Genomic DNA, 16126 nt, shown 5'->3' with positions numbered 1-16126 from the left:
TCACCATCGACTTTACTGCGAAGGGTGCTCTAAAAGCAAGAGAGAAGAAAGCCATAACGTCCGACCAGCCACCGCAGCCCACGCATTGTGACTCGGGCGCCGAAGCAATGGCATTCACCGGCTTCCTCAGAGCGCGCTCCAAATACTGCTCAGTGTGTGGGGACTTACTCCTAAGCAGCCATTCGTGAGATGACAGGCCGCTCGCGGGCACCCCATGCTTGACGCCGCTCTTGGGCTCCCCCCGCCCCTTTGCTGTTCTGCGGAAGCGCCGCCTGAGGCGGGGCTTGTTTCCAGGAAGTGATGTTGCACGCAAGGCAGAAGACGCGCAATTGGCGCCTGTGCGTTTCCTGGCTGGTGGAGGAGGGGTTAGGGCAAGATGGCCGGATCCACAGGTCTGTGTTGGGGGGTCTCGGCACGGCCGAGGGGGTCTGTCCGGGGAGGGGTGCGTGCGGTTGGGGCGGAGAGGGGGGGGTGCTGCTCGCTCGGTGCAGAGCGGCCGGTGTGTCAGTGCGGCCTTGGCAGGGGGGCTCAAGCTGGAGGAGGCAGGTGAGGAGGCCGCGGGGGTGGCGCAGGGAGAGAGGGCGCCCAGCGTGGGGAGGAATTGGTGGGGGGCAGGGGGGCAGGGCAGGTAGTGCCAGGGGCCTTCTGGGTGGGTGGGGGCTGGGAAGGCTGGTGCTTTGTTCAAGGGCTTGCGTTTTCTCTGGGAAAGCCTGCGGGATTTGGCTTAGGCTAGTTGCGGGGTTTGCTTCCTAAAGAAGGGGAGCGCTCTTTTTATGAGTACAGTATTAATGAATGATGTTGGTGGCAGAGGGAGATCTCCCGCCTCTCACTTAACTACCTCGAAAGGGTAGGTATTAGGGGGACAGGTATTTGTGTACTGAAATTAAATCCACTGTGCTTTCCTAACTTTACAAATCGTGTACTGCCTTGCTTATACAATTTTATTGTAGCATTTAATTGTAAGTAATGTTGTTGCTTCCAACTTTCTGTGGTTTCGTTGGCTAACTGCAGAACTCAAAAAGGAAACCTGGTTGTGGTTACTGCAATCCGTGGTGAAATGTGAGATTTTTGCATTTCGTTAGTTTTTTAGGATTTGTCTCCTCAATACCCCCTCCCCAGTTTTCAGAATATTGTAGAAGAGTGGATTAATTCCCATCCATTTGATACAAATATTATAGATCAAGTTGGAACTAAACTGCTATAAAAACTGTCAATAGGAAACTGGGGGGGGGATGATTTCCAATGAATGTTAAGTAAAATTAAATGGTGATTGTGTATATAATACTGTTTCTTGCTAGTTATTTTTAACTGATCCAGATGAAGTAAAGGAACTTGATCTACTCTTACTTTAAGAATACAAACTGTAACCATGACACATCAAACTGGTATTAAAAATGGTTATCTGGATAATATGTGGTTTGAGTCCCAAGAGAATGTAGTATTTTCTTTTTGGATACTGGTATAAACTAGCTCATCATGGAAAGTAATATAAAATTCATTACTTATATTTGACTACTACTTGGATTTAGATTATCAATATAACTTCTGGTAATGTAGAGATGGTTTGAGACCTGGATCTTTCACAGCAGTGATGGAAACTGAACTCCATAAAATCCTTTGGCCCTAGCATGTGATTGTTGTTAGAAATATTATGGTATGCTGTATATTCTAAACAGTTATCTAAAACGAATTAAAATATGTGAGCACAATGTTTTGCTTTCCTTATTTATTACATTTCTGTCTTGCCCTTATTCTGTCATGGAACTCAAGGTAGAGTCCCTAAGAATTCATCGATGACCTTCTATCAAGACTCAGACCTACTTTGCTTTAGCAGAGTTGTTGCTTCATGTGCTTCCAACTATATCCTGGCACTGTACGCTCAACAGTATGTTACCATTTCTTTAATGGAAGCCATCCATTCAGTATTCCCAAAAGGCTCCTTCATTTAAATTTTGCAGAATATACATCTGTTGGATTTTAATTGCCAGAACTATTAGCCATTTCTGTCTGTAAATATACCTTTAACAATTTATAAAGTAGTAAAAATCACCTCAGCAACCCGAGGTGCTGTCTCAAGTGGGTTTTAGAGAAGCTGCATACATCTTACAAACATATTGCTATTACGTTTAAACCACAGCATCATCATCAGTCATTTTCTTAAAATCCTACCCAGAGTAAGGTCATGTGGTGCTTCTGAAAGAACCTTGGTGGGCTGGCAAGTGGGCTTCCAGTGTTTAGGGCAGATTTTGAGTGAAGGGGACATACATCAGGAACCTGGTACAGTCATGTGATATTGAAGACAAATCCTAAGTATGGACACTACAAAATGGAATTTTAAAGCTCAAAACTTGGGCTACTAGAAGCAGCAAATTTAAATAGTAACATCAAAAGAAAACAAGCTGTGCTTTCTGCGTTGGGTGGGGCTCTAACACAAGCTCTCTGCATTGCATGACAGATTCCTTGGTGAACAGGGTAGAGTTCAAGGGTTAGATAACTGGGTGTAATGAAGCAGACATACCAGTTATGTACTACATTTGTTAAGGCTACAACTTGCTTTGCCAACTGGATAGTACAACAGTATTTTAGAAAACTGGTAGTATGAGTTGAATCCTCAGGTTGATGGTGTTTTGCATTTTGAGATATTGAGTGACAGTCAAAATACAACAGTAGGCTTTTTTGGACCTGCCTTGATTATTACTGTGGCCAGAGCAACAATGAAATGTTACCATTATTGCCTGTCTGTCTGACTGGCTAACTCTCATAAAAGTACTGAGGATAAGAAATACAAGAACAAATTAGTGTACCTGAAAAAAGAAATCCGCAATATTTTAAATAGCAGTTATCCCCTCTAATGTTCCCATCCAAGAAAGTATCGAAGCATTGTACTGTTTGGAAGTCCCATGGGCAAGTTGTTAATCTCAGTTTGGCTCCCCACCTGTAAATGGGAGTAACTCATAACATTCTTGTGTTGTAAAATACAATAAGAGTGGATAGACACTCAGGGTTCCTCGGCTCCCTTGGTTGTGGGTGTGGGAGAAGAATGGAAAGAGGGGAAGGATGAAGGTGTTTTTGGAATACTTGCCACTGCAGTTGGCTAGCAAGTAACTGATTGGTCTAGTTAATATTTTTAAAAACATTTAATTACTCTCTATGGTTTTCATATTTCATATCATTGTCAATGGACTTGCCCACTGTAAGTTGTGAAATATTTATTGCTCAAATGTTTATGATGCTGAGAAGTTAAGAAAAAAATATGAGTCTAAAGAACTGGAATTAACAGAAGTTCATTTGGAGAGCGCACCTGACTGTGTATCAGGGAATCCAGTTTTTCTCTGTTAAGAGTTTTTTTTACGAAGAAGGATGTAGTGTGGGGGGAATGTGAGCACATTGGCTTCTACTGTATAAGGGAGCCTATCATCATCTTAATCTCATCAAATCCAGCGTGCTGTGAAGGGGCTATCCTACTAAGTGCTTCCAGTTTTAAATATCGCTTGCAGTGGTCTCAGCATGTATACTTTTGAGTTTGTGGTTTGAAAAGTAACCATATTAGTTTACAGTACTCCGTTGCTTGTTGTAGTAAGTCAAGCTCTTAATTGTCACTTTACTCGGCAGAGTGCAGTATGGTTACTTTCATGTTATAGTAACCCTGTGAGTTTTCATGATACTTAATTCATACATAAAGCTTTTGACTTCAGAATGCCCAACATATTATTTTGCTATCCTTAAAGCAATCCTGAAACCTAGGCCTATGTTGCAGTTATAGCTTGGGGACAATGGCTTGCCTAACACTATCTAGTGATTATATGGTGCAGACAGTATTTCAAGTGGGAACTTCCTGGTTCATAGTTGCATTTTTTTACTCACAGTGCTTCATCCTATTGTCCCAACATTGGCCCCTGTACATTTAGGAAACTGAGATTTAAAGAAGGTTAGACAAAAAAGTAGACTGCAGTGAACAATGGATCAGGTTTCCTAAGACCACAAAGTGCTTAACTGATTGCTGGGATTTCTTCAAAAAATGATAAATTATATGGTTCTTGGTGGGATCCAATGATAATTTCCTTTTGGACTTAATCAAGAATTAATATTAGGAATCACTTACTGCCGATCTGTAATGTCTTCTAAGATCCTTAGAAATGTCCTCTGATTCTTTCAGTTCAAAACAAATTGGTGAACCATGAGGAATTTTGTATAAATAAATTAGAAGGCCGGTCTCTGGTTTCCACATTGTGGTTTACTCCCGGTTGCTGGAGACATCTAGTTAGAGTTATCTTAACCCAGTGTTGTCTAGTTTTCATGCAGTAATTTTCAGTACAAAAAATGATGGATACTTTTGTTTGATCCACTATTTCTACACAACACAGAAGTATCACATTGGATGGATTACTGTTGCTTGTATATTCTTTTGTTCTGGGGAAAAAATGCCAGAAGAATGAGCATGTAGTGTGATTTTATTTTTATAAATTTTGTACTGACGTTAAAAGCAAATCATAAGTAGATATTAGATTAGTTGAAATTACTTGGTATTATTGTTAACCAAATTCATATTTCTTCAATAAACAGGAAATAAAAGTATTATAATGGTAGTTCAAAATATGGAAAAAGTGCTGTACAAAAATGTCTGTATTAGCTATGGAAATAAATTTGTAAATTACTAGTCTACAAAATGATATAGTATAAATGTGAATTTCAAAAATCACTTTTATAAAAAAAGAAAACCTCAAATATTGTTATTAAGTCCTAATCATTTTTTTAAAAAGATCACATTTATTTGTGATTTGAATAGCACATATGGAAATGACAGAACTACAGTTTCCCATGACATAATCTAATTGACCAAAATATAAAACAAAATCATTTTATCTGAACAAGCATTTATATCAAAACAGTGCTGGGCTTTGCAGGTGTGTATTTGTGTTTTCTTGCTCTCAATTTTAGCCAGCATTTGATAGAACTTGTTTTTAGTGCTCAGGTTCAGTCAAAAAATATGAGATGTAATAGATGGCCTATGGAAATGAATTAAGTTTCCATTTTAACTTATTTAGTAGGCAAAACAAGTTTTGCACAGTGCTCAGATTCCATTCAAGAGTAGTTTTCTTTGAAAGTGTACATGACAAATGTCAATGGCTAATGAAACGTTACATATTTCCTTATGCGATCTGAAGAGTAACCAGAGTATATAACATAACAAAACAGGAAGCTTCTGGAACCCTTTCAGTAACTGATAGTTCAGTCTAGCACTGCACTGAATATGTCCAGTGGATATTTACTGTATTTTCTGGCGTATACTACTTTCCCCCCCTGAAAAACATGCCTCCAAGTGGGGTGGTAGTCCTATACGCCGGGTGCACTTCAGTTGGGATAGACATAGCTGCCCATAGTGGCCTCCCGATTCCCGCCCACCTCATTCTACATACCATCCAGTATTGCGCGGTATCCAGCGCGGCCGCGGCGGGTCATCAGCGTAGCTGCGGCGAGCATCAGCAGCGAGATGGGTGCCAGCCTTTTTGGCTATAATCAAGGGCCAGTTTTCAAAACAGTATTGGTTTTGGCGAAAAAGTTATCACAAATCAACTATTAATACCTGATCAAAACAGTATTTTCCCCTCCCTTTCTATTGATAACCACTGCTCCTAATTGTATGCATTGCTTCTGTAGTTTTTTGAGTAAACAATAATTTATGCTTGAGTTAGCAATAATTTATTTGTGTAATAATTAATCATTTTGCATCTTGTTTACATAATGCAAGTGAGTCTAGTACAATTGTTTAATCTATTAGCTTGAATAAAAGAGTCATCTTATGCTTACAGCATTTATCTGTATTTGGGGTGGGAAATGGCCGTAACTTTTCTAGGATGTTTTAAATGCTCACAAAACTCTTGTAGTCCATGACCACTCCTTAGACAACTGCATTGATCACCTGTAGAATACTTCAAAATCTGAGCCTGTGTACCAGTTTTGCAAATGTTGCATATATTAATAAATGGTTCTCTTTTTGTAGCTGGTGACATAACTAGGTTCAAAGTAAACGAGTATTTGTAGCTATTAAATGTAAACAATAAGCAAAATCCTTACAAGGTTATATTTTGAGATATTTAATTCAAAAACCGTTTCCCATTGCAGCCATAGGGCACCAGAAGTCTTAGTTGAAGTCAAGAGTAGGACAGTTTTAACAAGATATGTCAGGGTTTTTTCCCCCCCCCTTCTAAAACAGGAACTGCTTTCTTTGCTAATAGTGTACATGCCTCCTAGACAAAGCCATGCCTCCTAGACAAAGAAGGAAAAACTGCTTTTGTTGCAGCTTGATAATAGTGGGGAAAGGCTTACTTCTTTACCCCCTCTCCCCCCAAAAAAAACAAAAAACTTCTGTGCACTTGGGAGGGCCTACTTAGAGTGCAGCCCTGTGGGGAAGCAGTGGGAACACCCCTATCTGAAAGCAAACGATAAACAGTTTATCCTCTCCTGCATCAGGCTAAAATAAGGAATGATGGATTTGCCAAATCTGATTGTGTCTCTACATCTCGGTTGTAATTACTTGTGCAAATGAGAATCCAGCCTCATATCTATAAATTCAGATTTCTATCTTTTATTCTCTTGCAATCATCTGTTAAATTCAGTTGGCACTTTCCTCAGTTCTGTCTCCATAAATAGCCACATGAGCACTCTTGTGGTCAAACCGACTTGAGTAGGCACTGAGTACTTGCATAATAGTTGCCCTACACAAGGAATCAAATGTGTACATATCTGGATCAGTTACCTGATGCATGAGCTTCAGCTGCTAGTAGAATTTGCTGACTTGAAATGGTTCCTTTTATGGGATATGTGGTGCTTAATTTATGGGCTTTGATGAATATGTGTTGGCTATATGCAAATATGGGTGGAGGAGAATTTATATACACTGCTTTGCTATTGAGGGGAAAGGCAAGATAAAAGAGAAATATATATATTTTAAAAATGAATGGAATAAGAAAGTCTCCATCAGCTGAATGTGGTTTCTGTTCAAGTGTTAAAATCATAGAATAATAGAGTTGGAAGGGACCTCGTCGGTCATCTAGTCCAACCCCCCGCACTATGCAGGACACTCACAATCCTATCGCTCATCCACTGTAACCTGACATACAGCTAATAAATGCTGTTGTTGGGAACTTATTACATTGGACATATCTTTCACTGTAATTTGTAGCCTGAACTAGAAACTCAAATAGTAACTCACAAAAGCATCTAAATTCTCAGGACATGCTACAATCAGTGAAGTTTTCAATTCCACTAGAACCTAATAAGTTTTGATGTATGTATTTATTGTATGATGTGTGTCTGATGTAGCCGGGAGATCCTAAGATTGTCTGGTTGCCTGGCAAGAGACATTCAGAGGTTGTTTGCCATGTTGTTGTTTTTAGGTGCAAAGTCGTGTCTGACCCATTGCGATCACATGGACAATGATCCTCCAAGCCTTCCTGTCCTCTACCATTCCTCAAAGTCTATTTAACTTTGCACTAACTGCTTCAGTGACTCCATCCAGCCACCTCATTCTCTGTCGTCCCCTTCTTCTTTTGCCCTCAATCGCTCCCAGCATTAGGCTCTTCTCCAGGGAGTCCTTCCTTCTCATGAGGTGGCCAAAGTATTTCAGTTTCATCTTCAGGTTTGCCATAATAAGCGGCAAAATTCCCTGAAGTCCAGGAGATACAAATTAAGAGGGGAAGGGCACCAAACAAGTAGTGTTTTCTGGCATTGCCTAAAAGCCACTTTGACTGTGGGCTGCTTTAGACAGGTTGTCAGTTCTGCCTTCCCCCACTCAGCTGCAGATGTTCAACACTAACAATTAACCCCCAGGGACTCACAGTCACATGCTAACATTTGAACTCTAGCCAAGACAAGTAGACAGAAGTGTATACTAAAACTCAATATTGCTCACTATTGCAGTGACTACAATGGGACCTATCTTTCATGACTGCAAATTGCTAAATAAACCTATGAAAGGAAGATATGCTTTTATCAACCTTCCAGGCAGAACATTTGAGATTTTTGGAAATCTATCACTTAAAAATGAGAATCTAATACATTTCTCAACAAATTAAAGCTGGTTCAAAATAATGTGATACTCTGTTGTAGAATTTAAAATTCAAACTGTTCATTGTGTCACAACTATTCATTAATGGAGCAGGTTTATTTTTCTCAGTAGTTTTTAAGTAATGTGTGATAGGCAACCTTCCATGAAATGAGATTAGTTATACTATTGAACATTGCTATTTACATTGTTTCATTTTCCCAAATAGTTAAAGTCCCTCGTAATTTTCGTTTGCTGGAAGAACTTGAAGAAGGTCAGAAAGGAGTAGGAGATGGTACAGTAAGCTGGGGCCTCGAAGATGATGAAGACATGACGCTTACAAGGTGGACGGGCATGATTATTGGACCTCCAAGGGTCAGTACTAAAAGTTAACCTTCATTTTTAAAAAATATAACATTTTAGCAGTAAATTTGTTTTAAAATAGCTGAAACATTCATAACCATTATTAAACTAAAGAAGGTAAAATCTTGGAGGGCTAAATTTTAGCAATCCATGTCAGGCATCTTTACAATCAGTAGATGTCTACGGTCTTGTTTCCCAAGAGTGGAAAGATAAAAAATCTGCAAAGACTTTTATTTACCGTTCCTGTCACTAGGAGTAATTACTTTCATACGCACATGACATAAGCCTATCAAATTTATATTGAGGGGATGTGCCTCTAGTGGGTGCTGCTCAAATTGAAGTATAATGCAGGTGGACTGCTATCTCAGAGCTATGACTCAGTACAGGTTCATTGCTCTGCTGGGTGCATTCAAGCTATTTTACTTATAGCTGTAGATATCCCCTATTGCACTGTAATTTCAGCTCTGCCAAGAAACTGAATGTGTACTTTCAGAAACATTAAAATACTTTTGTCTGCTTTCTTTTCATTCTGTCAGACTTAAACATTGGCAGCAGAGGTAGTTACTGCTTGAGATAAAACAGGATGGGGCAGGGGTTCATATCAGATTCCCTTTTTGATATGGAGGTGTGAGAGCCTCTGTGTGTCTAATGCCACCCATCTGTTGGTGCTCACCCTCTAACTTCAGCCTCCCATATGTGATTCAGAAGAATAAAGTTGGAGGCAAAGCGTTGGATGGGTGAGCAGTGGCATCTGGATTATCTGAGCTCTTGCCTAGACATTATTAGTTTCTAGAGTCATGTATATTAAGTTATGTGTTAGCATTGCAGGCATTTTACCAGAATTAGTACAAATAGGAGTGATCAGTGATTCCTGACAATAGGCACAGCCTGAGGTTTTTCTCTTTGTTAGGCAAATTTGAAGGCATTTTGTATGTATGAAGCTGTCATAAAAGCAGCTTTGTTTTAAAAAATTCTGAATTCTACTAGAGGCAAAGCCCATTGTATGCGGAAATACAATGGGTGCTAGCCTTTCCCCGCAGGGAGCCCCCGGCAGCCGCGCGGAGCGCGGCTGGCGGGGGCTCCCTTGGCCGGCGGCCTGATGCAGCGAGAGGCGCTTCGCGCCTCTCACCGTGTCAGGCCGCCGGGCAGGGAGCCCCTGGCAGCCGCGGTCCGCGCGACTGCCGGGGGCTCCCTTGGCTGGCGGCCTGACGCGTCGGAGGTGCTTTGCGCCTCCCAATGCGTCAGGCCACTGGCAAGGGAGCTACTTTGTCAGCAGGGCGGGAATCGGCTCCCTTGTCAGCAGGGCGGGAATCGGCCAGGCCAGTCGGCAGGCTCTTTGCGCCTGCCGATTGGCCCGGCCAATGGTCTGTCCGGAGGAAGGGGCCAATCGGCACCCTTCCTCATCCCGGACAGAGCCCGCCCTAACTCCTCCCCCTAAGCCCTTACAGCTTTATTCAGTCCGCGGCGCCTGTGTAAAGGTAATAAAAATGACTGTGCTTAGTGGGATGTATAAAACAAAAAAGCAAACACATTCATATCAACATAGAACTGTTTGAAATGCTGTGCTTTCAGGCATGCCTAAGTTTTATCTATTACTGTTCTAAAACATTTCTTTGCCACCTCTCCCACCAGATAGGGTCCTGAGAGCAGCAAACATCAAAACTTTAAAGCAGTATTTAAAAACAATAAAAGAATGCAGTATTTCAAATAATTCAAGAAAAGGATGCATACACCTATAAACAGGAATTTATCCTCATTACAGGCAGCCTTATTATCCTTTGCTTAATTTTGCATGCTTTTCATCTGGAATGCTGTTTTGAGAGGTACAGCCAAAGAATCATTCATGTTCACAATGCGAGAAGTCCTTAGCTTCTGGTGCTTGTCTTTTTAAATTGACATTAAACTGAGTCCTGGGGAAATTCAGAATTGTCTTCTGGCTCACAGTGTCATCATCAGTATTTTTACTAAGAATCATTTTTTTGTGCACTGAATTGGTAAAAAGCTATTATTCCCCTGTTGGAAGCATAAAGAGCAAATGTATGCAATAGTATGAAGACACTGTTAGTGAAACTTGAACAAAGTTACTACAGGCCAAGAATAGATTCCGACAGAAGTTAGAGAGTGCTGGTACTAATTCTAAGTGTGGTTTACAGACTGGGGCATTTTTTAAATTCATTCTGAAGTGTTGGGAGGCCAGTGTCTTGTCAGTCTTTGCTTGGGTTGAGAGATGTTTTTACAAAACCTGCTTGCCCTCTGCTGCTTTCTGCCCTCTGCTTACACAGTAGGCATAGCTGAGACTTCTTTGCTTTACTGTGCAAGATGGTGGTTCCAGCAGTAATCTGAGAGTAAATATGGGGGTGCTTTATTTGCTGTGAAAACATGGCCCAAATCATATTGGCTGGCAGAAAAAAATCTGTATCGATAGGAAAGCATATATTAAAAAGCTGGTGTAAGCTTCTTCTTGCTCTGAAGGGTAAAGGCAGTTGCAGAATGGTAAAATAATTTTTTAAAGATTGTAACCAGTCCCAGAGGAAAAGAATCCAGAAGGATGAAGGATGTTCTACAAAGAAATCTCAAGCTCCATCAACTAGCCCAGTCTCATCATATCTCAGGAGATGATCACGGTTGGTTCGTTTAGTATTTGGGTAGGGAACCACAAAGGAAGTCTGAGGTCAATATGGGGAGATAGGCAGGACACCCTGCAAAGAAATCTCAACCATGTATAGTTCCCCCCCTCCCAACCTCCAGGTTCTTGTATGTATCTATGCCTTCAGTAATGCTACTGTGTTGTAAAACGCAGCACTTTCCCCCCTCACTTTCACAGCTCATCCCGTATCTTAGCAATCCTTACGGAGGCTCTGTGAAGTAGGTCAGTGTTATACCTGTATGACAAAAGTAGAACTGAGACAAGGCGACATTAATAGCTGAATTCTCAATGAAGAATTTCAGCTCATGTTCTGAATAACTACAGCAGCACCATTTTGAGGGCTAACCTGTTTTAGATGTTGCTGCTTGATCCATCAGATTTATAGCAGTTCATCTAGTCTTCAGTTCATTTAGTCCTGAGTAGCTCCACCTTGCCTATTAAGTATAGGAAGGTCATTGTAATGTGTGGGTACAACTACAGATAAGGCTGGACACAGGCTGACTTAATCTTTATTTTGACATGGGTGCTTGGCATATACACTGTGCTGTGAAATAAGTGGAACCAGCCCTATCTTTCGATTGCTTAGTAGAGTTGATTACATTTATGTTTTCTTTATTCCATCTTAGAAGAATTCAGGGTGATTTACATAGGTTCCTAGGAGGTTGTTCATTTAGCTAGACAGCTGTGCACGTGCATCCCCAAATGTACAGGGGCCCACACCTACAAGTAGGTCATGTACTTGTGTTTTTCTTCTCTGAACCAACAACTGGTTACACAGTTGGAACCCTCAAGTTTTCTCAACTGATCTATTCAGAAGCGTGGGCAAAAAGATTTCAGTTCCTATTTATTCCCCTTCCGTGATGAACAACATTTTAGTTATTTTGGATGAGTTTAATCTGTTCACCAGAATCAGGTCAACTGGCTTCATTTCAGTATTTTAAAAGTGCATTTTGCAAGTGTGTTGACTTTCATATATAATGAATAATTCTTTCTCTTTCATTACTAGACAAATTATGAAAACAGAATATACAGCTTGAAAGTAGAGTGTGGCCCTAAATATCCAGAAGCACCTCCAACAGTTAGATTTGTAACTAAAATTAATATGAATGGAATAAATAATTCCAATGGAATGGTAAGTTGAAATGCTTGATGAGCAATCTGTTTCACTTTACAGAAAAACTATGAGGAGTATGATGGGGTGGGAAAGGATGTTTGCTTCCCCTGCTACATGTCTTGAATTCAACCTTACTGGTTCAGACATAAAAGCTATCTAGTCCTCTATGCTCTTTCCCCCAGTAGCCCACAGGAAGGGCACAGAGGCCAAAATTTCCCCTTGTTGCTGTCTCCCAGCAACTGGCATTTAGAGTTATGCTGCTTTCAAACATGGAGCTCCTGTTCAGTCATCAAAACTGTTGGTGGGGCTTTCACCTGTGAATTTGTCCAATTTTTTTACAAAGCCATCTAAACTAGTGTTCTCTCCACACCCCTGTGGCACTGATGTACACAGTTTAACTAGGCATTACTTTGAGAGGTTTTTTGTTTTGTCTGTTCCAAATAACTACTCTCTCTGATTTTATATAGCGCAAAATAGTTAAGGAATGGAAGACATAACAACATTTAGTTAGTTTCTTTGAGATCTGTTTCCATCATTGTCAACTTTTTAGATTGGAGAGGGAGGGGGAATCACATATTTGTATTGTATATTATGTGTCCCAATGTCATAACTATGGGCAACAATTTCAGAATACCGTAGAATAAATCACTCACATTGATCAATTGTCAAGATGCCTTATTAAGTGAGCAGTAAATATAGCTAAAAGTAGCAGCAAAGCCCATTTGAAAATGGTCCACGGAGCAGGGTGGGCCATCTTGACTGGGCTGCCCTGATCTGCAGGAGGAGTCCTGCTCCCTGCACCCCTGCCTGTACCTTGGTAGTGGTGGTGCAGTGCACCAGCTGGACCACCATGGTGTGGAGGAGGTTGTCAGTTGCTCACTCCATGGCCTCTCATGGTTACTTGTGCAGAGCAGGACATGCCAGCCGGTGAGCTGTGCCGCCACACCAAGGCACAGGAGGGGAAAGGGCTGTGCTCTGCAGGACTCCCCCCCCCCCAAAAAAACAAACAAACAAACCTTAAGGCTGATCCGGAATTTGACAAGAAGCCAGTACAGCTGCTTGAGGATGGGCTGGAGGTCTTGCTTTGAGGACGCTGGTAGCTGCATTCTGGACCAGTTGTAGTTTCTGAATCAAGGATAAGGGCAGGCCAGTGTACAGCAAGTTGCAGAAGTTCAGTCTAGAGGTGACCATCATGTGGGTCACTGTGACTAGGTGTTCTGGGGCCAAGTAAGGCGCTAGTAGTTTGGCTAAAGCAATGGTGACCTAACCTAACTATAAGCCTTCACACCTTCCTTTTTTGAAGGTTTATATTTTAACAGGAGTGCTTACCCAGGAAATATTTTTGCTGCTACAGTAATTAAATTCTCATGTAACAAGAGTGAACAAATCCTCACCTTAAATATATACAGCCATGATGCTGTATGACTAGGTGTAGTGGTCATTTATGTACATGGATCGTTTCCTCACCAAGCCATATTGTCTCACCTCCTGGTGTTAGTTTGAAAATTAAACACAAGAACAGTACTGCAATTGTGAAATAAGGTATTCTGTATTCCTTACTCCTGATTTAAATTTATGCATTCTTTCCTTGACAGGTGGATGCACGGAGCATACCAGTGTTAGCAAAATGGCAAAATTCTTATAGCATTAAAGTTGTACTTCAAGAGCTAAGGCGTCTAATGATGTCCAAAGAAAATATGAAGCTTCCACAACCTCCAGAAGGACAAACTTACAACAATTAATTTTAGCTGAATCCCAAACTTGTCTTAAACAACTTCTACTTATGTTAATGTCTTGATTCAATTTCACAATGCAAAACTACCCACACATTAAGAGTTTCTTCTGGTGTACATTATCTGGACATATGAAAGAATATATATATGTATGCCCCATATGTTTTCAGGCACAATCAGAGAGAAAAGGCAGCACATTTTTCCCTCTTTAGCAAGGCACTATCATTTTAACATAAGCCTGAAGTAACCTAAAATTGGAGCTCCAGTGTTTCAAGACGAAAGCATGACAAGAAGTGTCAGGTTGCTGTGGAGTAAGATGTTTCAGAAAAACCTTTTCTCAAGAAGAAAAAAGAAATAATAAATGGCATGCTTTATCCATCTTGCTTTAGTAAAAGAGCTGCAGATGAAATTGTTTTTAAAGTAGCGGGTACTGCAACTACCATTGCTCAACTTGTTAAATTTTTTTGGCAAAGGTGTGGGTGCTGAATGCTAGTAGTGTCACAGAATACAGTCAGGATTGTTTTGATACTTGTATTTATAAAATGAGGGAATGATTTTCTCTTAAGCGGCTCCTGTGTGTTACATGTAATGGACATTGCAAAATATTTGTTTACAGTCTTTGTTCTAATAAACCATGCATTTAAGTTTTAGTGAAACAAAAAAAAATAAGGAAATAGGTGTATGGAAAATGTGATTGAGAATAAAGTCTTCAAGTGTAAATAAAATGTGGAAAGTATCCTTGGAGGCTGTGCCATTTCTGTATTAAGTTATTTATTCCTTTGGGGCCTTGCAAGGAATGAATGAACCTTGCTTCTAATCTGTGTCCAACTTCTATTCTGCTTCATTTGATAGCCAAAGCTACTGCTTGAATTATTTCAATGGAGCTGCTTGCTTAAGAGACTATCCAGACTATCCTGTGCGAGGGTAACTTTTTGTAGGACTCTAGAAACAATGAGACTGCTTTCATGGCTGCTCATTTCATATGTCATTTATTCCTTTTTTATCACAGTTATTAATATTCCCCTCAAATGGGTACGACAATACAAAAAGGGCATAATTGTTGGCCTTTGACAAGCTTTGATGTCATGTTTCTGCTGTAAGAGTCAAGAAGCTTAGATGGACAATGGAAGTTGTTGCAGTATGAGGCCTATCAGTATGACTGGGGTGTGGGGAATGAGTGTTTTAATGAGTAGAGCAGCCTGACACATACAGTCCCTGTCCAGCAAAAATAGAACACAGCAATGGGGTGTAAATGGACAGGATGGCTGTTCAGGCACTTGACTTTGGTAACTCCCAATGTAAAACTGAAAGGGAACCTGTAACTTTGCTGTGAATTTTGATGGCTCTGTAGGCAGTCCAAGTATAGGTTGCTTGTTTGGCTGTTTCCGTAGCTTCCCTGAGAATTGTAGAAGCCCTGCAAGTTCAGAGCAGCAATCCATTTTGTCCAGAACCCTATTTCTAGCAGTAGTTAGCCAGATTGTTCTGAGCCTTCGGGGAGGGCGGTATATAAATCTAAATAAATAAATAAATAAATAATAAGCAGGCTAGCTAACCAGCCTTTCTCTTTATACCCACAACAAATGATCAGAAGTGAACTTCCTCTAAACAGGAAGGTTCTATTTAGTGATGGCTGCTGGTTTGGCCCAATCTTGTGTCAGTTCAGGTGAATTAGGAGAATCGAGCAGCCATTGAACTTGCAGAGATCCTATTCTCCCACATACATAAGTCTAGAAGGCACTGTGTGATTTTTTAAAAGCTCATAATTTCCCTCCACATTTCAGTAAACATTTGGGTGTCCCTACCACCACATTAACTTTTTGCATTGTGAAGATGTATTCTTAGAGGTGGCATATATTCTTATGGACAGTGATCACATGAGGTGATGAGAAATCCATAGGTTGTACCCCCAAATATTCCAGAAACAGAATTTAGAAAACTCAGCAGAAGGTTTTCACATATATGTCTGTTTACATTATGGCCAGTTCAGTTTCTCCAATCCCACCTTTCTTTATAGTATTTTAGAAAGCAAGAGTTGCACCACTGGAAAAAGAACTAATAAAGTAAATTTTGTTTAGAATCAGCTTTTGGTAATATTAAAACAACCTAAAGACACCTCACATTAAGCTTCTCCGACCACTCCTGTACATCTAAAACCTAAGGAATTAAGTTCTCAGAATTCTGTATAATTCTGCTTCTAAGTTTCAAATGGTCAAAGGTGCTGCTGT

At 40.5% G+C, this 16126-nt stretch overlaps 1 protein-coding gene and 1 long non-coding RNA gene across 2 annotated transcripts in view; one reads left to right on the top strand and one right to left on the bottom strand.

Moving 5' to 3' along the window:
- The window catches only part of LOC143844800 (uncharacterized), a 34933-nt gene extending 34673 nt beyond the window's left edge, over nucleotides 1–260 (bottom strand). The window contains exon 1 of the long non-coding RNA XR_013234135.1: nucleotides 169–260. This is a non-coding gene — a long non-coding RNA (uncharacterized LOC143844800). The remainder of the gene's footprint in view (nucleotides 1–168) is intronic.
- Nucleotides 254–14637, top strand: UBE2V2 (ubiquitin conjugating enzyme E2 V2). Its single transcript, XM_077352450.1, has 4 exons — nucleotides 254–392; nucleotides 8274–8419; nucleotides 12061–12186; nucleotides 13764–14637. The coding sequence occupies exons 1-4, from the start codon at nucleotides 377–379 to the stop codon at nucleotides 13908–13910; spliced, it is 435 nt and encodes a 144-aa protein (XP_077208565.1). The 5' UTR covers nucleotides 254–376; the 3' UTR covers nucleotides 13911–14637.
- The last annotated feature ends 1489 nt before the right edge of the window (nucleotides 14638–16126 follow it).

The sequence above is a fragment of the Paroedura picta genome, chromosome 9 (genome assembly GCF_049243985.1).
Source record: "Paroedura picta isolate Pp20150507F chromosome 9, Ppicta_v3.0, whole genome shotgun sequence".
In the NCBI taxonomy this organism is placed as follows: domain Eukaryota; kingdom Metazoa; phylum Chordata; class Lepidosauria; order Squamata; family Gekkonidae; genus Paroedura; species Paroedura picta.
This window is presented reverse-complemented; position numbering and strand designations above follow the sequence as displayed.

Coding starts and splice junctions, on each gene's coding strand:
- UBE2V2 (XM_077352450.1), top strand. Junction 8,420..12,060: donor TGATTATTGGACCTCCAAGG/GTCAGTACTAAA, acceptor TTTCATTACTAG/ACAAATTATGAAAACAGAAT. Junction 12,187..13,763: donor TAAATAATTCCAATGGAATG/GTAAGTTGAAAT, acceptor TTTCCTTGACAG/GTGGATGCACGGAGCATACC.